General features: G+C 43.3%; 1 protein-coding gene across 1 annotated transcript in view; it reads left to right on the top strand.

Annotated features, from left to right (window-relative positions):
• KIF6 (kinesin family member 6) overlaps nt 1-25,465 on the top strand; it is a 645,852-nt gene that overhangs the window by 550,487 nt on the left and 69,900 nt on the right. Inside the window, exon 17 of the mRNA XM_007939465.1 lies at nt 24,638-24,722. Coding sequence (XP_007937656.1) covers nt 24,638-24,722 — 85 coding nt within the window. The remainder of the gene's footprint in view (nt 1-24,637; nt 24,723-25,465) is intronic.

The following is a 25,465-nucleotide window of genomic DNA, read 5'->3' as shown; positions in this document are numbered from 1 at the left end:
GCCTATTTATTTTAAAAGCATACTATCCCAATTAGAGAAGAAGTGTTAACATCTCCCAGCTGCCATTTTGAGATTAAATGCCATGTTGCCGTCCAAACTCCTTAGGAGGCTGTCTGATGGAGGTTGGGAACAGCCAGTGCTCATGTGTCCCAGGTGACCACATTTCAGACAGCATTCTTCTCATTGAGAGAAACCTCTTGAAGCAACAGATTGTTTATATAGCTATTTCCTGCCTTAACCCTCAGCCTTCAGGCTGTTGAAATCTGCAAGACTGAAAACAACTCATGTATTTGGATTCCCTGATGTTCTATAATTTTGACTTCAGATGTGGGGCTAGAGCAGACTAAATACGATATTGTCCCCTTCCATTTCTTTGTCTTTGTCTGTGTTGTGTCCCCTTGCCCCTTTTATTGTTTCCTTTGCTTTTTCTTGACCATGTTCTCACCCCCGCCGTTTCAAGTATTCCTTTTGTGATGTTTCTTTGTCTTGCATAAGAGTTCCCAAGTTTCCAGGAGAGTTTAAGTGTTTGAGGGTGGCTTTGGGGAGAATGAGCAAGTCTGAGCTGGAGGAGTTGACTCATGTAATTTGCACGTGAATATGTCTTTATGTGTGTAAGTACACATGTGCCCAGGGAAATTTGTATTAAAAGGCATTCCTATATCCCAAAGAAGGAGCTCTGGTAGCATAGTGCCTAAGGCACTTGACTGCTAACCAGAAGGCTGGCGGTTCAAACCCACCAGCCACTCCTCAAAAGGAAGGTTGGGCAATCTACATCCGTAGTGATACCACCTCGGAAACCCAGGAGGGGTCTCTATGAGTCAGGCCCGACTCAATGGCACATAACAACAACAATATCCCAAATGAACAAAAATTTAGTGATGGCATGAGAGCCACCAGTTAAAGAGATGATTGCAGGAAGTCATGTCCAGGGGTGTGCTGGGGCCAGCTCACTCCAGATAATAAGAGCCAATTGTTAAAAGTTTCAGGAATTTTGTGAGCCAGCTATTAAAAACAGCCATTGCTAAACGTTAAATCATATAAACCTACAAATTAATAAATTATATTCAAAGCACAGATAAATGCTCAAAACTTAATCACTTCCTAGTTAATTTACTACATTTTAGAATTATCTATGCTCTTGAGATTACTTAATCTATTGTATACCTGTGATACAATACAGAATGGTGTGCTGCTGTGTGTCACTTTCCAACTCCACATTCTGTGACAAAACACCAGGAGCTGGCAACCAGCCACCGTGGGAGTATTTACACCATAGAAATTGGCAAGTGTTACAAAGCAGGACTTTTTTTTCCCTCCACAGTGAGCTAGTTATTAAACATTTACCAGCACACCACTGGCATATACACAAGTACTCACGTAAGAAGGCCAGCTCTGTGCATGTATGTGTACATGAAAATTTCTACACCCCTTCCCTGCTGAAAATACAGATTATGACTGCATCGTCATTTACTGCCCACCCAAGTTACATCAGCCTCCTTGAACCATGGTCCTTGTGAAAGTCAGTGGGCGGAAAAACAACTTAAAGATAGGAGTGAGGCAGGAGAAGCATTGGGTCCAGTGAGCCCTGGATGTGACAGCCAGAGCTGGGGGCAGACAGTGGTCTCCTTTTCAGAGTAACATCAATGACCACAAGTTGACCAGTTCAACAAACTTGAGAAAGCTACTGATGGACTCAGAGTAGTACCTACTCCCACACACTGTTTCTCATAACAATGAGACAATGTGATTTTTAAAATAACATCATTTGGAAATGATACTAATGTAACTAGATTCACCTAGCTGAGTTCAGAGTGCTATGCTGAATTCAGTTGTGTTTTTACAACTTTATTGTATTGGCTGCCCTAAACTGTATAGGGTTATCGATAATGCAGATGAGACTAACCAGCAAACCCTTCCTGAGTGTTTACCATGTGCTAGGCACAATTCTAAGCTGTACTTGGAATCTGTGCTTTCTTCTTAAGTGTTCACAATCCTATGAGGTAGCTACTTCTATGATCCCCACTGTACAGTTAAGGCCCAGTGGGGTTAAGTAAAGGATCTCTGGTGGTATAGTGGTTAAAGCATTCAACTACTAACCAAAAGGTCAGTGGTTTGAACCCACCAGCCCCTCCATGGAAGAAATAGGAGGTAATCTGCTTCCATAAAAATTTACAACCTTGGGAACCCTATGGGGCAGTTCTACTCTGTCCTATAAGGTCACTATGAGTCAGATTCAACTCAGTGGCAGTGGGTTTGGTTTTAGTTTTGGTTTTGGTTTTGATTTTGGTTTTGGTTTTGGAAGGATGCAAACTTAAGCAGCTTAACTCCTGAGCATGTGTTCCAGCTACTACAATACCCTGTTCTTAACACTTTGTTGGACATCGTAGAGCCCACAGAGGGCATAGAGCAGATACCTGCCCTCAAGGAGTATCCAGTCTAGCCACAATGAGGCAATATATACATGAAAAGATAACCCCTCTCGTTAAGTTCAGACTTAATACACATACATCCCTACATGCACTGTCTTCTTCCCACTGTACCCTCAAAATCAATTCAACCTTGACCTCCTCCAGGAAGTCTTCCCTGACACTTTATCCCCCAGTTGGACTAAGTTCACTTTGTCTTCCAGCCTCATGCATCTCTGTTAGAGAGCACTGGACTTGTTTGATAATTATTTCTTTCCATAGCTATTCCCTGCTAGAATGTGAGCTCCTAGAAAGCTGGGTCTCATTGAATTCCTCTTTGTATCCCTAGCAGCCAGCACAGGCAATAAATAGGTGTTAATCAATGGCCAAATGAATGCTTCCCCAGATGACTTCCAGACTCACACATCTTGCAGAAATACAATAAGACATTAGAACATAAAATAAAATAAGTCCATTTAAAGGAAGTAGAAGGAATAAGTGCTTTTGGACTCCACAGCCGAGCAAATTACAACACATAGGCAATAAATTTGGCGTTCTCTCGTCTAGCCACTAAGCAAAAAGAGAACCACCCAGAGTTCCATAGTTTTCATTTTCTGACAACAGGAATCATACTAACTAATTCATCTGCAGAAATAGAATTTCTTCATGGAACTAAACGCAAACCAGAATTTATCATGTGGATCCTTGTATAAAGGACACTGAGTGGCATAATGAATGATGTCTTTCAACTGCAGTTTTACAAAAGATACTGAAATGTTGTTCAACCAGATGATTCTTGTATTGACTGTCTATAAAAGCAAGAGGACTGACATTAAAGCATAACTCACTGAAAGCATTTATGTGTGCGGCTGAGATAATATGACCCAGGTACTCTGCTTTCTGATGGCTACACAGAGCAGGAATAAAACAGAATCCAGTCCTGTGAATAGGGGAAGGGCCTCTCTATCAAATACCTTTTCTGAAACAATGCTTGGTCAGGGACTGGATCTCATTCAGTTCACAGTCAAAACCTTAGTGAATGCCTGTAGTTATTAGTTAAAAGACACATCTCACTACCAAGTAGTTTGTGAACTGTGTCAGCAGAGAGGAATAGGTCTGTCAGAGCTTTGGGAATTTACGAGAGGGAGTGGCCTGCAGGGTTTGTCATAGAGGCCAGGGTCTGGGCTAAGCCTTAAAACATTAGCAAGAATCAGAGGAACCGAAGAATGAGGTGGTGGTGGTGGTGGTGGTAGTATATATGTGGTTTGTGTGAAGTGTGTGTGTATCAAGGAATCGATTTGAAGTAGTCAGAAAGAAAGGTTAAAATGGTAGATTGGGCCAGCTCATTGAGAGCCTTGAATGTGAGTTTTTATTGTCAGGCAGGTGAGCCACTGAACAGTTTTGAGCAAGGAAGTCTTGGCCAAAGGAGTCTTTCAGGAAAAAGAAAGTCCTCAAGCACTGACTTGAGTTCCTCAGTGTCTTGGTTCTCTAGTGTTCCTATAACAGATATACCACAAGTGGGTGGCTTTAACAAGCAGGGATTTATTCTCTTACAGTTTAGGAGGCTAGAAGTCCAAGTTCAAAGTGCTGGCTTAGGGCCTGGGTGAAGACACCTTGACTTTGAGCTTCAGCTTTGCCTCCTATTGCAAGCTCACTAGAGCTGGTGCCTTTTTCTCACTTATGCAGCTGCAGGCTGCTGAGGCTGATGAACCCAAGATCAATAGATAAAGTGGTATAGTCCCAAGATCAGCAGGCAACATGGCAGGCCACTGAGATGAAGACTCAGCCAAATGCAGGACCCGGCTGTGCCAAAAGCTAGAGACCTTTCTCAAATCCTCTCCTTATATGCTAGAAGCAGGACACACCCTGAGCAACTTAGCTGTTCACAGCAGATTCTACCATGAAGGTGATTACAATTTCATCGTGGGGAATTACTGCTCAGTAACTCAAAACACAGCCCAGCCATGTTGACACACAGTCTAAACTACAATACTCAATATCTGCTGACTGATGAGTAAATGGGAGCTCTGGTAGCATAGTGCCTAAGGCACTTGGCTGCTAACCAGAGGCTGGTGGTTCAAACCCACCAGCCACTCCTTGGAAGGAAGATGGGGCAATCTACTTCCATAGTGATACTGCCTCGGAAACCCAGGGAGGGGTCACTATGAGTCGGGGCCAGCTCGACAGCACACAACAACAACAACCACGATGCGTAAATAATCTTCATACCACCCCTGCTCTACCCAGGCCTTCATTGTATACCTGCACTGGGCTTTTTTGCAGAGTGAGGATCTCACCCCCTTGGGGTACACACACATCCAGTCCGAAGCCAGGACCCTTACTGTAGTGGGAGGATCCTCGAGTTGTTCTAATCATCTCTGAGTAAACCTCTTGCAGCTTTGCCAAGCTAAGCTAAGACCATACCAGAGAGTCCCACACTGATCACACACCATGCTGACCTGGCCTGACTACTTGGGGTACATGGTCAGCCCATTATTTTGGACTATTGTAGTTAGAAGGGGAGGAATCGCAGCCCTTAAGAAGCTCACAAATATGCCCAATAAAGCAGTTGGAAGACAGAGTACCTTTCTCTGCATTTATCCCTTGGCCTAACTTCCGTGAACACATAACCTACTAGAAATTCCTGGTTCCTCCATTTATCAGCATGTCTTATACACTGTTACAGAAAACAACTATAATAATAATGGTTAATAAATAAAAAGAAAATATCCACAAACATGGTATTGGGAGTTTCCAGACAGGGTCTGAGATTCCCCCACAATTGCTAGCCTCATGGATCCTCATCCTCCTCCCCTTCTCTTCTCCCATCCTCTCTCACCAGCTCAGGAGCAAAGATCACCTTGGACAAAAGAAAAGAAATGACCCATTGTAGCCCAAATACATGTGGGGCCCTTGAATTGCCACTGGACGGAATGCCTGGGAGACCCTGGGAGTCAGGCAGCAACACCACTGGGTCCCCTTCAGGGGCCTGAAGGATGATGTAGAGAAGCCTCAGCTGATAAGTCCATATTTTACTGCCTTGTTGAGCTTAGAGGCCTCTGAGCAGCTCTTTTCTCCCCAACAGAATTCCTGCAGTGACCTCTTGTGGCATCCTTTTTGTTTTCCAAAGAGAGGCCCTGGCTGTTGCTATTTTCCCCCATTTGGTGTTAAATTATTTAAGACTGAATCTTGAAATGCTTTTTGGAATTCTGCACCTGGGGACAACAAATTTGAGAAAAAGCAAAAGACCAAGCTGTCATCCACTTACTCAACAGACTTCATAAATGCTTAGTATAACCCAGACAGTATGTGAAACTTGGAATTTCCAGAATATGGACAGGAACCACTTGACTGAGACAGACTGAAGGGGCTCACCCAGAATCATCTCTCCCAGTAGTTTGCAAAATGGGCTCTGTGGGACCACGGGGTGAGCATGAGGAGAGTTGATATCCAAGCAGTAGGGCCTTGTTTTTTAATACACCTCAATTCAACTAGAACTCCCAAAAAGCCAAACCAGTTGCCACCAAGTTGATTCTGATTCATGGCAACTCCATCTGCATCAGAGTAGAGCTACACTCCATGGGGTTTTCAATGTCTGTGATCTTTCCAAAGTAGATCACCAGACTGTTCCTCCAAGGTACCTCTGGGTAGATTTGAACCATCAATATTTCAGTTAGTGGCCAGCACTTAACCATTTGTGCCACCCGAAGCAACCTCTGTTTCTCTTTTTGTGATTAAGCTTTTGTATAAAGAAAGGGTTCTGTGGCTTCCAGCACATCTTCCTCCCTTCAGACTTTGTGGTCCTGTTTTAGACATATCCAAAGACATAGTCCAATCTTCCCTTCCTCAGAACTATCTCAGCTTCCTTTGGGCTCACACAGAACTTTGCATATACTTCAATGATAGAACTTATCACATTGTATGACAAATATTTTCTTATCCATCTCTCTGCTGGGCAGAGTAGCTTTGTTTCCCCAACACCAAGCACAGTGATTGGCACAGAGTAAGTCCTTCATAAATGTTTGTTGAATAAATTAGTGAGCTCTGTAAGGGATCACATTTTCCCCTTAAAGATGTGCCAGGAACCAGCTAAGGGGCTTTGTGTCTAGGTTCCAAAATCTGTAAACAGAGGTGGTTGAACCAAATGATATCCACAGTGCCTTAGCACCATCCTGGAGCCTTAGCTGGCATTCGCTACTTGCTTGTTGAATGAACAAATGAATCTCTTATACCCCTCAGCTCTCAGATGCCCCAGTTTTACCTCTTTGTGAGTACAGATTTCCTTAAGACATTCAGGAAACACAACCTTGGAAAGGAGACGTGAGCACTTTGATGGGTTAAACATGATTTTATCTTATCAGAAATGAATGATAAAAATATTGACTCACTGGAGTAAGATAAACTATAAAGGAAATAGCTGCCTCAAAGACAGAAGTGACACCTAAGTTGATTTCAAAAGAATTCAGGCAGCTCTATAAGACCACTGGTGAAGTCTAACCACTGAATACATTCTAATTCACAGTTTTTTCCCCTTTTTATAAATATAGGACTAGCTTCAGTAGCAGAGGTCCTTGGCCAAATTTCTAGACTCAAGATAGAGGCAGGGAATGAGAAGAAGTCTCCATTCCCATTCCTTTTTCCTGCCCAGTTCACAATTGCCAGTTACCCTGTGTAGTTCTAGACTCCCTCACTGGCCATGCTGGAGAACAGAAAGAGCCTTTGTGTGTCAGCCCTAGTGCCAGTCTAGGAGGACAACTGAGGTTTACGAAAAACAGCTCTCACCTTGGATCAGGAGAGAGAGACCTTCTTGAATCTTGCCTCTATCATTTGCTAGCCACATGACCTTGGTCTGTTAACTTTCTTGAACTTTGATTTCCTCATCCATGAAAGAAGGTCTACCCCACAGGACTGGTCTGAGTGTTGAATGAGGAATATATGGGATGAAGCCAAGGACAGAGTGGGTGCCCAACAGATTGTCATGGAATCTGAATCCAAGTGCAAGGAGTCAAATGAGCTTAATGCTTGGGCAGTGGCCCGGCTTCCTCCCCACAAATCCTACCATGGCTCTGAGCTACCAGCATTAATTGACATAGCTAGAGGTCACCATGGTCATCACCAGCAATATCTTTTTAACCACATTTGCACATTTGCTACACACACACACACACACACTGCCATCAAGTAGATTCTGAGCCATAGAGACCCTGTAAGACAAACTAGAACTGCCCCATAAGGTTTCCAAGGCTATAAATCTTTATGGTAACAGACTGCCTCATCTTTCTCTCAACATTCACTACCCAAAACCAAACCCATTTTCATCGAGTCAATTCTGACCACCATTAATTGTTCTCCCTTGCAAAAATACAGTCAAGCCCCAGGAAGGGGCTATCTGTTCCTTTCAGTGGAAGACACTTAGCTCCTAATGATTATTACCAGTTGCCAGAGCCACTTTTTCCATCACGCAAATGATGAAACAAAAGTAGCACAAAAGCCATTTACAGGATTTTTGAATGAATTTGGCATTTGACCAAACATATAGAGACAAAATCTAGCCTCTTGACTTCATCTGCTAGACTAGAATGTATTATGAATGTATTATGGCCCTCCATCTGTCCTCTCTTTGTCTTATACATAATAAAAATCATTATTTGTGCTTGGCAAAAGCAGCCCAGGCAGAGGGCTTATTGGATTGTAGGAGCAGCTCTGTCACATGTATAATAGAGCTGGGTAAGTCCTTCCCATCTCCCCAAAGAAGTTGATGGTGAGTTTGGGGAGGATCTACTAACAGGAAGTTAGGGTTTTCTGTGCTCAGATACACATGAGGGGTTATGTGTGTTCTAAGCAATTGAGGAAAATCTTTTAGTAACATTCCCAAATACTGATGTCTATTTGGGAAACCACAAGAGAGCTGTTATAAGAAGCTAGGGGTCCATTTGGGATACCTAGATGTAGGAGGAGACCCTCAGGGAGATGGATTGACACAGTGACTGCAACAATGGGCTCAAACACAGCAAAGATTGTGAGGATGGAGCAGGACTGGCTTTCATTCTGTTATATATAAGGTCAGTATGAGTTAGAGCCAATTCAGCAGTACCTAGCAACAATCCCAGATGTAGGAACTGGTACTTCAGGACAGAGATGTGGACAGTTGACACCCAGAGAGTTGAGAATAGGTTTGATTTTAAAATAAAGGAAAAGAGAAACATGGAGAAGTGAATTGTATAGTTAAAGTCCATGAACAACCACTTTGGGATGAACTTGGCAGTCTCTAGTAAAGCTGAGGATATGCAAACACTGCAACCCAGCAATTCCATGCCTAAGAACATATGTCACAGGTATTACATACATACAAGCCCAAGGAGACATTCATCACAGCACTTCTTTTATTGTAGCAAACAGTCAAACAAACAAAAACAAAATAATGAGACAATCTAAAGATCCCCCAGTACAGGAATAGGTTAATAAACTGAGCTTTATACAACAGAACACCACAGAGACTTTAAAATGAATATACTAGATCTACATGTAGCAGTATGAATACTCTCAAAAACACAACGTTGTTTGAAAGGTGGCATTGACTGCTGACCAGAAGGCTGGCGGTTCAAACCCACCAACCACTTCTCGGAAGGAAGATTGGGCAATATACTTCCATAGTGATAACATCTTGGCAACTCAAGGAGGGGTTGCTGTGAGTTGGATCTGACTCCATGGCAATGAGTTTGGGTTTTTTTGGTTTGATTAAAAAAAAATTACTGAATAATATACATTTATGTAAATTCCAAAAAATTGATACTATTTACTTGGGGGTGAGGGATAAGAGCTTTTGACATTATTGTGAAAAATAGTGTAAGTGTAGAAAGATACATAAAGCATATATTTAGACAGGCTAAATGATCAGGTATGTCTGGGCAAAAGGGAATATACCCATGACCATTGTTTGGTATATCTAAACTTGGCAAATGGTATTTCAACATACATATTTGTATGTGCTGTAAGAATGTTCATATATATGAGTCGGATTCAACTCATAGCGACCCCTCCCTGGGTTTCTGGGGCAATATCGCTATGGAAGTAGATTGCCCAACCTTCCTTCCGAGGAGTGGCTGGTGGGTTTGAACTGCCAGCCTTCTGGTTAGCAGTCAAGTGCCTTAGGCACTACACTACCAGAGCTCCCTTTTGTTTTGTTTTGTTTTGTTTTTAATAAGAATGTCCATATATAAAATAGAGCTAACGGGGCAAAGTTATGATAACTTCTTAGCCACAGCCAACCACCCTGAGGAAGTAAATTGTTGGGCCCATGGGCTTGGGACCATGGTCATGGAGAACATCAAGCTCAGTTGGCATAACATACTACACAAAAACATTGTTCTATGTCCTACTTTGATAAGTAGCAACTGGGGTCTTAAAAGCTTGCAGGCAGCCATCTAAGAAGCAACAATTGATCTTTCCTCATCTGGAGCAAAGAATAATGAAGAACTCCAAAGACATATGAAAACAATTTGTCCAAAGGACTAGTGGACCATGCAAACTTCTGCCTACATGACCATGAGACCAGAAGAACTAGATGGTGCCTGGCTACCATAGTAAACCATTCAGAAAGGGATCAGTGTAGACGATTCTGGATAGAGTAGGAGAAAAATGTGAAACAAAACTCAAAATCTTTAAAAAAAAAAATTAAAAAACAAAAAAAGACCAGGCTTCCTTGTCTGATAGAGACTGATGAAACCCCCGAGACTACGGACCCTAGTCACGTTTCAGGCCTGAAATTGAACTCACTCCAGCCAAACAATAGGCAAGCATAAAGGGTGAACATTTATACCAGGTAGATACACTTCCTACAACAGTCAACTATGGAAGATCCGGAGGGCAGCATTTGTACAAGGAGATAGCTCAGAAGGCAGGAATGCATAGCAAAGAAGGATACAGGGAAAACCATGAGGGATACAGAGGTAACCATGAGGAAGAAGTGGGAAGAGAGCTGTTGCTTTATGAGGGATTGCAATCAATGTCATGAAAGAAAATGTGTATGAACAATTGTATGGAAAATGAATTTGTTCTATAAACTTTTACCCAAATAAAAAAAAAATATATATATATATATATGTACTAATATACTGAAAACGAAAAAACCAAACTCACTGCCATTGAGTCAGATCCAACTCATAGCGACCCCTCCTTGAGCTTCCAAGGCAGTATCACTACGGAAATAGATTGCCCAACCTTCCTTCCGAGGAGTGGCTGGTGGGTTTGAACCACCAGCCTTCTGCTTAGCAGTCAAATGCCTTAGGCACTATGCTACCAGAGCTCTCCCATGTACTGATACACAGTCTAACAAATATTTACAAAGACAACACCTATGTAACCTCCTTGTAGGTCAAGAAATAGCTAAGTAATGTTTAAGACATTAAACATATAGAGTGAAAATAGAAAAATACAAAAGGAAGGCCATATACCACCTTCGGGGGAGTGTCATCTCCAGAGAGAGAGAGAGGATGATACGGTTGAGGGGCACAAAGAAGGCTGCCACTAACTCTGCCAATACTCTATTTCCCAAAAAAAAAGGAAGGATAAAAACAAACAATAATGATGAAAACAAAACGAGGAAGTGACTGGTAGACTATTTAGATGTTTTTCAAATATGGAGTGGTAAAGGGGTGGTATTTATATTTTTTCCTGTACATTTTTGGTGTCTGAAATGGGTTGTAGAAATTTTCCTGAACTCTATGAAGGACTCAATTCCAAGGGTTCAGAAAGCAAACAAAAATTGTATCTTAGTGGAATCATTGTAATAGTGGAAAAGGTAGTAAAAAAGCAAATCCTAATTCAATTGTGATTAATCTCAGTTCTCCTCACTACTGCTTATGGCAGGATCATTTTATTTACAGGCAGAAAATCTGCCAATTCCTATTTTCTTCTGAGATGCATTGTATTTTCCAGCAGGGACTTAATGGGTACAAATGGTGTGCCTGGCATTTTAACCAATACCTGGGAAGTGATGGATTCTAAATGCCTGGGTTTTTTTGTTTGTTTGTTTGTTTTTCTCACTGTCTCTTTAAATCTTCCCCTGCCCCTGGATGGAAATTGGGCAACCAGTTTTCACTGGTTGTTTAGAATGACCAATGACTCAATTGGCCATTCATTTTAAATTACAAACAAAACAAAGATTTAAAACAAAGAATTTCACTCAGGGACAAGAATTTTCTCCCTTCTCTCAGAAAAGATCAGTGGCCAGGAGGAAAAGGATGTGGTCAATTCCGTCTCTCTTTTTAACTCGCTTTACCCTTCCACTTGCTAATAAGCTCAGTTTCTGAAAGATGGAGTAGAAGGGGAGAAAGAAGGGATAAGAAAGGCAGTTGGTAAAGATTTTACATGTTGTAACATGGCTCTGTGCTCTCTGGGCCTGGCAGGTGTTCAAAGCTGACTCTCTCTCATTTGGGACACTCTCATGGTTCTCTGGTGGTCCCTCACCAGCAAGTCCCTTGACCTGAGGGAATGCACTTCATTCTGGCCGTCACGTACCCACTTGAAGATCATGTCAGTCGGGATCCTGGCAGCAGATAGCAGTACTCAAATTAGGTATTGTGAAGAGAGTTGAATAATGGTCCTGTTTACAAAGGTGTGAGCAGAGTGTACGGAAACCACACAGAAGATCTTAGTAGTACCCTTGTAACAGCAAGAGAGGAAGCATTGCTGTTCTAAGGCCTGAAGGGGCAAAGGAATGAGCAGTTACTGGAAATTATGGAAAGGGCTGTATAGAAAGGCTCTAACCATCTGACAGGAGCTGTAGTCTAGTCAAGCCATGCATCCAGTTCATGGTGCCCTGCAGAGAGGCTCTGGAAAGATAAAACCCATCCCCACTCTCCTCTTACCCTCCTATCCCCTGTTGATATTCCCCATTGACTAAGCTCGGTTAGAAGGCAGAGGGTAAGGAAGTCCAGTGATCTATGAACCAGCTGCCTAGGGTGCCCTGTAGAGTTGTTGTTGTTGCTGTTGTTGTTGTTGTTGTTGTTTGGTGCCTTCGAGTCAGCTCTGACTCATAGAGACCCTATATAAAACAGAACAAAACACAGGTCGTGCGCCCTCCTCACAATCCTTGCTATACCCATTGGTGTAGCCACTGTGTCAATCCATCTCATTGAGGGCCTTCCCCTTTTTTGTTGACCCTCCACTTTACCAAGCAGGATATCCTTCTTCAGGGAATGGTCCCTTCTGACAACATGACCAAAGTAGGTGAGACAAAGTCTGGCCATTCTCACCAGACTGCATTATGGCTTCTTCTAGGACAGATTTGTTTGTTCTTCTGGCAATCAATGATATTTTCAGTGATCTTCACCAACACCACAACTCAAAAGCATCAGCTCTTATTCGGTCTTCCTGATTCATTGCCCATCTCTCACATGCATATGAGACTACTGAAAATACCAATGGCTTGGGTTAGATGCAACTTAGTCTTCAAAGAGACATCCTTGCTCTTTAGTACTTTAAAGAGGTCTTTTGCAGCAGATTTGCCCAGTACAATATGACATCTAATTTCTTGACTGCTGCTTCCATTGGTGTTGATTATAGATCCAAGTAATATGAAATCTTTGACAATTTCAATCTTTTCTCTATTTATCATGATGCTGCTTATTGGTCCAGTTGTGAGGATTTTTGTTTTCTTTCTGTTGAGGTGTAACTGCAGACCGTAGTCTTTAATCTTCATCAGTAAGTGTGGGTGGAAGGTAGCTTTGGAGGCAAATGTAGTAGTTCCAGCATACAGCCCCCAGGCATCCTGTGGTCTGCCTCCAGGTTTCTTTCTGCTAAGGTTCTATTGTGCCTCTAGGTGGCCCTTTAGAAGGGATCTATGTCTTAAGTGGTGTCTTAAGTAGTACAAACACATAACAAGCTCAGATGTTAACCAAAAGGTTGGTGATTGGTATCCACCCAGAAGTGCCTTGGAAGAAAGCCTTGGTGATCTCCTTCCAAAAATTCAGCCATTGAAAAATCTATGGGCACAATTCTACTCTGACATATGTAGTTTCTCCATGAGTCAAAACCAACTTGATGGCAACTGGTTATGATTATCTTTTTTTGTTTGTTTGTTTTATTAAATTTTTATTGTGGTGAAAATATTTATAACAAAGCACACACCATCTCAACAATTTCTACATGTATAATTCACTGACATTAGATGCTTCAAGTTGTGCAGCCATTCTCACTATCCTTTTCCAAATCATTCTACCACTATTAATATAAACTCAATGCTCCCTCAAGTAGTTGGATCTGTGGGCTCAGGGCCATGGTCACAGGGGACATCAAGCTCAACTGGCGTAACATACTACACAAAAAACATTGCACGCAGCCATCTAGATGCAGTGATGGGTCTCTCATCCAGAACAAAGAAGAATGAAGAAAATCAAAGATGCACGGAAACAATTAGTCCAAGGGACTGGTACACCATGCAGTCTTCAGCCGATATGACTATGGGACCAGAAGAACTAGATGGTGCCCAGCTACCACTGTCAACCACTCAGAGGGGGATCTCTCTAAGAGATCCTGAATAGAGAGGGAGAACAATGTGGAACAAAACTCAAAATCATTTGGAAAAAAAAAAAGGAACCAGGTTTGCTGGTCTGATAGAGCCTGGTGGAAACCCTGAGACTATGGCCCTTAGCTGCCCTTCAGGTCTAGAATTGAACCCACTCCTGTGGTTTCTAACCAAACAAAAGACAGGCATATGAGCTGAACATTTACATTAGGTAGATACACTCCTTGGAGAGATCAATCATGGGAGAATAGAAGGGCTGTGTATGCTCAGGGAGACAGCTTGGGGGGCAGGAGTGCATGGGAGGGAAGGACACAGGGAAGAGGTAACTATGAGGAGGAAGTGGGAGGGGAGCTGTTGCACTGTGGAAAATTGTAGTCAATGACATGTCACAAAGTGTATGTGAGCTTCTGTATGGAAAATGAATTTGCTCTGTAAACTTTCACCCAAATCACAATAAAAATTTTAAAAACAACAACAAACTCAATGCTCCCTGAGCAAAAATTCCACTTTCCCCTTCCCTCCCACTTCTTTTAACCACTAATAATCTTTGGTTTCTTTATATTTGATTATTCCATATAAGAGAAATCATACAATATTTGTCCTTTTGCAACTGATTTACTTTGCTCAGCATGATATTTACAAGATTCATCCATGTTGTGACATGTATGAGGACTTTATTTCTCCCTATGGCTGAGTAATGTTCCATTGTGTATGTTTATACCACATTTTGCTTATGCATTCATTGTGGTTAAGTGGTATGCAGGAGAATCTAAGGGGTGTGCTAAAGCCAGCTCATACTGGCTCTGAAGAATGCATCTCTTCCCAATTCCGTATTCAGGGACATCATACTGGTAGCTTGAAATTGGCTATGATGGGAGTATTTGCACCACAAAAAATGGGTAAACACTATAAATTAGGGCTATTTTTTCCCCCAGGAAGCTGGTTGTTAAACACTAAACCAGCACACCACTGATCTAAGATAACCCTAACCTGACTTTCTTCCATGCATACAGTCCAGGTACACAGGGCTGCAGCAAGCTACTCTTTGCTCTTGCTTCTAGCAGTCCCTCAGCTCATTTCCTGCTCTCAAGATTTCCGGAATGGGAATCAGACATCAGTTCAGTGTGCTCCCTACACTCACACAGATCCCAAAGTATCCTTGTCAAGCTTTCTAAGTGGTCTCTTTCAAACTCCTCTCACTAGTTCTGAGGGAGGGAGAAGCACCTCCACACACACCATCCTCTATGAGAGAAATTAGGTAGATTTAAGGACCCAGTGGGGTAGCTCTACTCTGTCCTATAGAGTCTCTATGAGTTGGAATCGATTCAGCAACAATGGGTAAGGCAAACTGCCAGCTCTCGTTAGAGAAATTCTCTTCAACAATTCCTTTGGATCTTTTTTCTAACTTAATATGGGTAGTTTGGTTGTCTAGCCAGTTCTTGCCATCTTACTTTGAAAATATGCCAGTTCTACTCTGTAGTCTGTCTCAGAACTAATTTCTGTCTCTGATCTCTGATAAATTATTGCCAGACAAAACAGGTTTACAAATTGGTTAGCTACAGGTTAAGTTTTACAAAAGTGGAGTGAGATGATTTTATTAAGGATTCTCAACTCAGTTCCTAAAAATCCTGAAATTTCTCTCATAAGCCACACAGAAAAAAACTGACCAAACTTCACTAAATCATCAAGAGAAGTTTTTATAGAAGGAAGGCTCATGCTCAGTCTTGCAGGTACAAGAAAAACTGTCCTCCCCAGAAAGTCTGTGTGGCCTGAAACCACTCCAGACTGGCTGGCTCCAGTGTTTTGAAGATATAATTGAGTTTTAGATATGCCAGCATCCCTGCTTATGTCTCTCTGAAATGCCACTGAGACCAAGGCCTGTGGTCACCACAGGTCAGTGAGGCCAAAGTGACTGGAGGGTGGAGTTGCCAAGGGACTTGGAACTTTGAGGGAAAGCCTCATGAACACACTTGAGACTGGGGAATGACAGCGTCACCAAACCAAACCAAACTCACTGCCATCAAGTCAATTCTGCCTCATCATTCTTCCAAGGAGCGGCTAGTGAGTTTAAACCACTAACCTTTTGGTTAGCAGCCAAATGCCTTAACCACTACACCACCAGAGCTCCTTGAAAACATCACAGCAGGCTAGAAAACAGGCAGGAACAGCAGCTGCACAGAGCTGCCTCTGCAGGATTGGGATGGGAGGGAGAGGTGCCATGGGCTTGGGAAAGAAGGACATCTTGCCCTCTGAATCCAGAGGTCCCTGTGCCAGGCTTCAAGTGGCTGTGATGAGAAATTTTGAGTGGTAACCTGAAGATGGCTCTGGGGTTCCAGCAGAAAGAACTGCAGAGATACAATAGAGTTCCCACTTGAACTGCAAAGAGGAACAGAAGTGATGGTAGAAATGACTAGAAATATCTTTACTACTTATAAAGTAGGCCCCTGGGACCTCCCTTATATTGCCTGCAAATCCACACTGACCTTGCAGTACACTGACCCTCTGACTATGTGGTCTGCATCCTCACCAGAAACACGTTGAGGGAGATGGAGCAAATGCCAAAAGGGAGAGTCCGCATCTCAAGGGCCATTGAGTTCTAGTTGTAGTAGGGAGGTTACTCACACAGGAAGAGACAGTGGACAGCTTTCTAGTAAGGGCTTATCTGGGCCTGTGCTTTCCTCCCAGCAGGCACACTGAACGTTTCAAATTATACTAAAATGTGGTCTTTTCTCATCTGGGAGAATGCTCCATTCTCCCCTTGGGAAAGATACAGGCAGTGAGTACAGGGCTTGCGATTGTGGGTATGAGTATGCCTGAGAAATTATCAGTCCCAGCCATGTGTCTGCATGGTTATTCATCATACCTTTAAGTCTGGGCATGCCAGGGGCAGCGAAGGTGTTACACAAAATCAACACCAAGATGGATGGTGGCACTGAGCAACCGTCAGCACATGATTACTCTAGCTGACAATAAATTTGAGCCATTAAACAGGAAATGGTCTGATTGGGAAGCCAGAATCTTTGCCTCTGAGCTGCCGACCATTGTGGTAATTGAGCTACTGACACCATCAATCTCAGTAAGAATAGACACTTGGACTTCTCAACAAGGTGAGGCTGAGTGATCGATCTCCCATTCTGTGAGACAGTTTAGCCCCAAGGAGGCCCAGAGTGGGTGTTGAGCAAATAAATCATTAGTTGGATAGCCAAGGCGACCAGCTGGAATCCCTTCCCGACTCTGATGTCTTGTCTGCCATGGTACAGCCACATAAGTCACCACCTCCTCCCACACAAGGCACTGGCCAAGCTCTGGCCAAGTCAGACCCTGCAGCCTTAACTTTACAGAAGTCCATAGCACTTGGGTTAGAAATGTCAGTATTGCCTTCCTTAGGACTCTTAGTGCAAGGTCACAGAGGTGGAGCAAACCGGCTCTGGGCTGAATCTGAAGAGTGGTATCCATCAAAGCCTAGAACCAACTCCAGTGGGTAGCGGGTGAGACCCTAATGCCATGTGGGATCTGAGGTGCCGACTAGTTTCAATTGGCAAAGGGCAGTGAGGCTTTCTTTCAGCCCTAGCCCCAGATATAAAAAGCATTCCTGGAAAAGAACATTGCCTTTAAATACCAAGGACAAGTCAATACTGACATCAGTGATCTGCCCTGTGGCTTCCTTTATAAGCAGCATCATTTACAAAGGAGAGAAACAGCAGCTTTGAAGTCCGACAGAGCTGGGTGCCAACCCTAGCTTGACTTACTAACAGTATGATCCTGGGCAGATGATTCACTTGCCAAAGCTCTGTTTCCCTATGGGCAGACAATATAAAATGATACATAGAAAGTACTTGACCTGTGTAGTAGATATGTGGTGGATATCACCACTCAGATTTTATTGAGCATACGTAGGGGTCAAGTGCTGCCAGCTCCAGACCTACAGAGAGTATCTCCCTTGCTCCCAGGTCCTGTGCCCCTTTCTCCACCCAGTAACCCAGTTGCCATGGAGTCAATGCAGGCACATGCCAGAGTTGAACTGTCCTCCATAGGGTTTTCAGTAGCTGATTTTTCAGAAGTGTATTACCAGGTCTTTCTTCTGAGGTGCCTCTGGGTAGACTCGAACCTCCAATGTTTTGGTAACAGCCAAGCATGCTGACCATTTGCACCACCCAGGGCTCCTTTTCCCCTACAGTGGGTCCCAAAGGTCTGGAATGGGTAGAGTACATACTGACTTCCATACAACCACCCTGTCTAAACCTCTGCAGATCTCAGGAACTCCTCCATGGGGTCCCTGCATTTCAACTTGGCTCGAAGTCTTAAGCAGTGTTGCTTAACAAGGGGTGAAGATCAGAATCATCAGAGGACCCTACCTGGAAAATGCTAACTCAGTAGGTCTGAAGTAGGGCCCAGTTGTCCCTATGCATTTACAGCTCCTTAAGTGATTCTGAAGGAGCTCTGGTAGCATAGTGCCTAAGGCACTTGACTGCTAACCAGAAGGCTGGAGGTTCAAACCCACCAGTCACTCCTCAGAAGGAAGGTTGGGCAATGTACTTCCATAGTGATACTGCCTCAGAAACCCAAGAAGGGGTCACTATGAGTAGGGTCTGACTTGATGGCATAAAACAACAACAACACAAGTGATTCTGATGTGCACTCCCCGGTTGAGAACCACTAAACCAAAGAAATGAGATTCTGCACATTTCAGACATTGGATAACTGTAGAAGAGTTCTGACTCTGTGTGTGGTGTGTGTGTGTGTGTGTGTGTGTGTGTGTGTTTGAGAGGAGGGTATGGGGAAGTGGGAAGAAGAATACTAGAGATCTCTCTAGTCCTCTGAAATCATGCCAAGCAGGAGTGAGCCCACATCTTGGCTGGCCTTCACTGTAAGATCCCCCTCTTGTCCTTGCCCTGCTAGTTCCCAAACTCCTGAAATTTCAGACACAAGAAGGTCAGTCTGGGACTGTGCGTCCCCCTGGCTTGAAGCTTCAATTACTGTTGAACTTCCTTATGTCATGGTGTGACATTCAGATCTGTGGCCACTGAAATGAAACACTGTTTTCGTGCTTTTGTCCCCCAGTGTGACCTCGTAGACCACTCAGGGCTGTGACCTCCCATGCTCCTGTCCCAGCCAGAATCTGTCTTTGAAAGGAGAGCTCCCTCTGTCTCCTATCAGGTGACATGGAGGTTCTGTCCCTGGCAAAATGCCCAGTGCACACAGAGACCTACAAAGCTCAAATGCCCTCTAGTTACTCCCTCTCCCTCTGTTCTTGTTCAGTCACTTTTATTTTGTTTCCTTTGAGTTTCCAGCCCCTAGTTCTATTCAGGGAGGATTGATAAGCCAAGCCTCAAAAAAGCATCTGAAGCAGCCAGGGGCTGTCTCCTGGTGAGGTTACAATGCATCTCACTCAATAAACTCCACCTTTGGCACCAGGCCATTTGGTTGTCATGACAACTTGGATAGCTTGTATCTTGGGGTACACAGTGCCCTCATTCTGGTTGCCCAAGGTTCCTTGCCCCAGCTTCCTTTCCCGGATCCTTTCAAAATGCTAGCACTATCCTGGCGCCACTGCACATTAACTATTCTTCAGCTGGGAGTAGCTTTGTCTTGATCAGCTAAAGACCTCTTGGCTTAGCTATTAAAGGAATAGGCCAAGCCATTCCTCTTCTCAAAACCCTCCCTCCAGCTTTTCATCTCTCTCAAAGCTAAATCTTTACGATGGCCTACAAGGTCGTGTATGATCTGACCTTACTGTCTTCACCAACCTCAACTACCATAGCTCCTTCCCTTACCTGCTGTTCCAGACACACTAACTTTCTCACTGCTTGTACCTCAGGCCCTTTGTACTTGCTGTAATGCTCTCTGCCCCCTGATTTCCGTATGCTTGTCCCTCCTTTCATTCAGGTCTCTGTTCAAATGCCCCCTCCTCAGAGAGGCCTCTCCTGACCACCTTACCTATCTTAGTTTCCTTGTGCTGCTATAAAAGAAATACCTCAAGTGGGTGACTTAAAAGAACAGAAATTTGATTTTCTCACAGTTCTGGAGGCTAAAAGTCCAAATCTGTGCTTTGGCTGTGTCCGTTCTTTCCTAGTAGGTAACCCCAGGCCATCCTTGGTTCTTGGCTAGTCTCACATGCCGTCTGTCTTCGCAGGTACGTGTTTACATCTCTGTGTCTATGCTACTCTGTATACAACTCAGAAGTGATTAGGCTTATGACACACCCTACACTGGTGTGACCTCAACTGATTGGTTAGTTGTGTTACATTAGATAGTGTTATGGAAGGTAATTACATTAGATTAGATTAGGTTATACCTATAGGTATAGGGATTAAGATTCTAATACATATTTTGAGCAGCACAGAATTCAATCCATAACGACCTAATGTGGCAACTACTTTCTCTATCTTTTCATCCAACTTTCTCTTTCCTTAGAGCTCTTTGTATCTTCCCAGAGTACTTTCAATCCCTGGTATTATATGATGTAGTCAAATTTTGGTTGGTTTAATGTCCATCTTCTCCACTAGAATGCTCCCAGAACAGGGGCAGGCACATAGTAGACACTTAGCAAACATTTGATAAATAAGTAAATGAATAGCTAGGCCTGGATTTGAAGCCTGGCTCTGCTATTTGGTAGCTTTGTAGAGTTGTGCAAGCCACATAATTACCCTGAGCCTTAGTCTCCTTGTCTGTAAAATGGATATAACAATATCTCCCAAACAGAATGGTGAGAATAGATGAGGTGATGCACAGCGACCAGAAAGAGAATGTGCTTCATGAACTGTAGCTGATACTATCTTTCTGTTGTTGTGTTAGCTGCATTCTGCATGTTTTCCCTGCCTTGAGGCTCCTGCACACCCTACATACATCCAGGGCACCTTTATGTCTTAGATCTGCCTGGGGAACCTGTAGGATGTCCAAGGAAAAGACAGCCCAGCAATGAGGCCAGAGCCTTTCTCCTATGAAAGTGTTCTGCACTCTTGTTGGGGCAGCCATACCTTTTATATGGAAGAAAAGTCCATCTCGATCTTCCTCCCCATCTTCCTTCTGTTCATGAAGCCCTTGGAGATTGCTTCCAGCAGGCTGAGATGACTGTTGTGTGCAAATCCAGCAGTCTTCCTCCACCCATCTCCAGCAGCCTCCCATGTGGTGTGTGTGGAGCAGGATGTTCAGCTAGCCACCACAGAGCAGGAATCTCACTGAAGTTCTCAGGGCAAAGATGACTTGAAGCATTTACTGAGAAAGATCAAAGACATATGGATTTTGCTTGAATGTGAAGAAAACAAAAATCCTCACAACTGGACCAATAACAACTTCATAATAAATGAAGAAGAAATTGAGGTTGTCCATGATTTCATTCTAGTTGGATCAAAAACCAACATCCATGGAAACAGCAGTCAAGAAATCAAATGATGTATTGCATTGGGAAGATCTGCTGCAAACGATCTCTTTAAAGCAAAGAGTTTTTAACACTTTGATGGCTAGGATGTGCCTGACTCCAGCCATGATCTTTTCAGTCACCTCATATGCATGTGAAACCATAAAAAAGGAAGATCAAAGGAGAATTGATAAATTTGAACTGTGGTGTTGGTGAGGCATATTGAATATACTGTAAACCACCATAAGAATAAACAAGTCTTAGAAGAACAACCAGAGTGTTCCTTAGAAGTGAGGATGTTGATACTTTGGCCCACTTACCTTGGACACATCAGGAAAGACCAATTGCTAAGACAGGGTATCTTGTCTGGTAAAGTATAGGGTCAGCAAAAAGGAGGGAAAACCTCAATGAGATGGATTGGTGCAGTAGACACAACAGTGAACTCAAAAATACCAATGATCATAAAGATGGCACAGGGCCAGGAAACATTTTGTTCCAGTATATGTAAGATTGTCATGGATTGGAGCCATTTCAACAGCAAATAACAGCAGCATCCCTGGTGTGGATCAAAAAGTGTTAAAAGGAGAAGATTCACACATAAACACCTTATTTTTAACAGGCTAGAAGATACATTTGCCCGTTTCTGACACTTTTAAGAGAGAAAGTATTCTGTACATTTAAAGTCATATCATTATCACTCAGATGACATTTTTCAAGGAGGGCAAGTGCCAGCAAACATGTACAGCATTGAGTGTACCTGGTATGTGAATCTGAACAGAGCACTGTGGGAAGATATGAAGATCAGAAGGATTGCTTTGCCTGGAGGGGCTCCCTGTGGGGATTATAGGTAATGTGGACAGGCAAGCTGGCTCATTAGGACCAGTAAAAATGCACCTGACTAAGTGTGCTTGTTCTTCAATTAGGAAATCTATCTTCTCTGCATTGTTTATGTTTAGATGACAGAATATGACACTTGCTCAGCCAGTTTCCAAATGACAGTATTAGGGAGAGAGTGTAACAGGTGCCAGGAAGATAATGTCAGAATCCTGACTCACTTGAGAATGCATCAATTCTCCTTCAGTCTTCCTTTTTCATTGTCCAGTTTTTACAGATGAGGCAGTTGAGAAGACCATGACTGGGGTCAGGCACAACTTCGTCTTCAAAGAGTTAGTTATGTACCAATGAGTTAAATATTGATATAAAAGACATGATTAACAAATTATGAAGGAAGCCAAAGGGGAAAAAGTAACAGCATGAAAGAGTAAGGCCCCCTCAGCAGGCTAGACCCCCAATCATTGTGAAGTGTTGCATTTATGATCAAGAGAAGACAGTCACACTGAAATAGGATATGTTTTGATCACCACTCATGTAAAAAGAAATGAAAGAGTTTAAATGGACCACAAGCTCAATAGAGGCCAGTCATGAGGAAAGTTCTGAGAAATAAATAGCAGTGTTGGGAATGTTGCCTGATACAAAAAACATTAGCTCTTTGGACTAGAACAATTGTGGTTCAAATCCCACCTCTGCCACTTATTATCTGTGTGACTTCAGGTTATCACAGACCTCTCCAAGACTTGAAATCTAACTGAAGTGAAATGGAAATTTTGAAAATTAGGTCAGTAGAGGGTCTAGCCCAGTACTCAGTAGAACTTGGAAGAACTTAGTATGTAGAAGACACTCCACAAAAGGTCACTGTTCATAATTCCCTTGTTAAGGAAACAGGTTGTAAACTTTAAAAAGTCAGGAGGAGTCTTCCTCTGCTCTGTCCCTCTCAGACCTATATGCAGTATTGTGTCCAGTCCTAGGCTCTATACTTAAGAATCTGGAAAGTAGCCAGGCTGACAGAAGTCTAGAAAACCACATTGTGGAGATCTTAGGTAAGGAAATTGGGCAGAATCAGCCTGAGAATCAAGTGCCTGACATATGGCATTTTGTTATTGTCAAAGTATTTAAAGGGCCATCATATTTAAGAGGATATGCTGTGCTGCTCCAGAGAACCAAAGGAGAGGTGAATGTGTAAGTTAGTGGTGCAGGTCTCAGTCAAAATAAGAAGAAACAGAGATGTTCACAACATCTCTACCCCATGTGCTCTCTTGCAAAATACTGAGTGCCTCCTCATCACTGGAGGTATTTGATCAGACATCTGTCAGGAATATAGAAGGAATTTCTGGATCCAAAGCCCTTGAAGCCAATTAACCCAGATTTGAATCCAAGTTCCACAGTTAGCCATGTAGCCTTGAGGAGGTTAACTTCTTTGAGCCTCAATGTCCTTACAGTTGAAATGGGAATAATAGTACTTATTTCGAATGAGTATTATAAGGATTAAGTCTGATCATGTCCAGAAAGCACCCTGGACCATAGTAGGTTCTCCCCTCCATGAATAAAATCAGAGCTATATGGCTTCTAAGATGCCTTCTGAGATCTAATGCTAAGAAATTCAGTGCATCCGCAAAGGGACCCCTAGGAGAATAAAAAGACCCACTCACTGGCTGATAAAGGACTGGCTCCAGACACACACAAGCCAGAGTGGGCAGGCAAGCATCCAAGCAGCAATTTGGTGGCTAGCCTGTGGCAGGTGTCAATGGGGACACAGGATGTAGCCACCAGTTGATTGCTTCTGACAGGTTCAGCCCTCCCCAAAGCGTCATCTGGTTCTATAGCCAAGCCTTGTCAGCAAGGCATCTGAGTATGGTTCTCAATTCTTGTTGCTTATTAGCACAACTTGGGGTACTTTTACAAAATACCATTGCTGGACCCTATCCTAGCCCTATTAAATCAGAATCTTTGGGGTTGAGGTCAAACATTGATGGGTTGGTTTGGTTTTTGTTTTGTTTTGTTTAAACTCTCCAAGTGTTCTACTTTATTAGAGGCAATTAAAAAAACGAAGACATGATTTTGAGACTAGAAAATTCACCACTTCAACTGGTACAAAGAAAGATATGGAACAGTTTAGTGATGTTTTCTGGGTTTGTGGAGGACTTTTTATCAGAGAATGGGAAAATGCTATTTGCGTCTTCCCTGGGGACTCAAGAGGAAATGAGTGAACTCAGTTCTAAGAGGATGGAGTAGAGATGTAAGGAAGCCTTCTCTTCCAGTGACAGACATTGGACAGGACAGCTGAGGGATAATAATGATGGAAGCATTTCCTCTCAGGGACGCTTACCTGAGCAGATTGCTCTCCAGAGGAAGAGACTGCAGCAGGTTCTCATCCAAAAGCCCCGGAAGGAATTCACAGGATCCCCTTTCATCTTAGGATGCACCTTGGCTCTGTCATCCACCCTAAATATCACATTTTTCCTTTTACCTTCTTTCCTTTTTGAAGTAACCTATAGTATCTCCCTTCTACAGGTATCTCAGAAAACATGATTGTGTCCTCACGGCCAGACCTAGTGGAAGAGAAGCTGCGAGCACAACTGGAGGAAGAAAAGAGAAGGTGCCTTTGCTTCTTGTTGCATATACCCTGTGACCCCAGCCCTGCAGCACTAGCCAGGGACACATGGAACTGGCCTGGCCCAGGCTGGAGCTACTCAGAGGAAGTGGGTCCCACACCTGGGTCCTAAAATAGCAGGAGCAGGAGGTACAGCCTTTGAACAGGCAGATGTGAAACGCAGGAATCCGGGGAAGGGTGAAGGTGGAATGGAGCCAAAGACCAAGCCAGGCCCTAAGGAGCTTGGTATACACGTGTCAGGGAGCTATTGCTGTTTACACCCACACCCTGCCCAAGGTCCCAGGAAACAACTACACTGGTCTACTGCTGCCACCTAGGGGAGTCAAGCGGTATGAAAACAGTGCTCTTTCTCATGCCTGTGGCTTTACCCTATTTCCCTCCTGAGTTCCCTCATCTATAAGGAACCATGAAAACATCATATCCTCATGCAGCCGTGTAGGATCCCAAAACACCTTTACTTGCAGAGTGAGGAACCTCAAGCAAAAACAGGCATGTAGCCATTGCTTATACACAGACTTTCCCTTACCCTCCCAATCAAGCTGCTTAGTTCATTTGTTCATTTATGCATCCAGCAAATGTTTGATAGGTCCTTCATGCTACAAGTAGATGCTGGAAAGACCAAACAAGTTACCTTCCTTGCCCTCACCCCACCCTAGTCTGACTAGGCATGTGCCCTAAGCAAACCACCACTCCCACCCCCACTCACACATGCCTGCTATCCTGAGACT

Source organism: Orycteropus afer, unplaced genomic scaffold (genome assembly GCF_000298275.1).
Source record: "Orycteropus afer afer isolate SDZICR_OR568_19922 unplaced genomic scaffold, OryAfe1.0 scaffold00059, whole genome shotgun sequence".
Lineage (NCBI taxonomy): Eukaryota > Metazoa > Chordata > Mammalia > Tubulidentata > Orycteropodidae > Orycteropus > Orycteropus afer.
The sequence above is the reverse complement of the archived record's forward strand: the minus strand, read 5'-3'. Positions and strand labels throughout refer to the sequence as shown.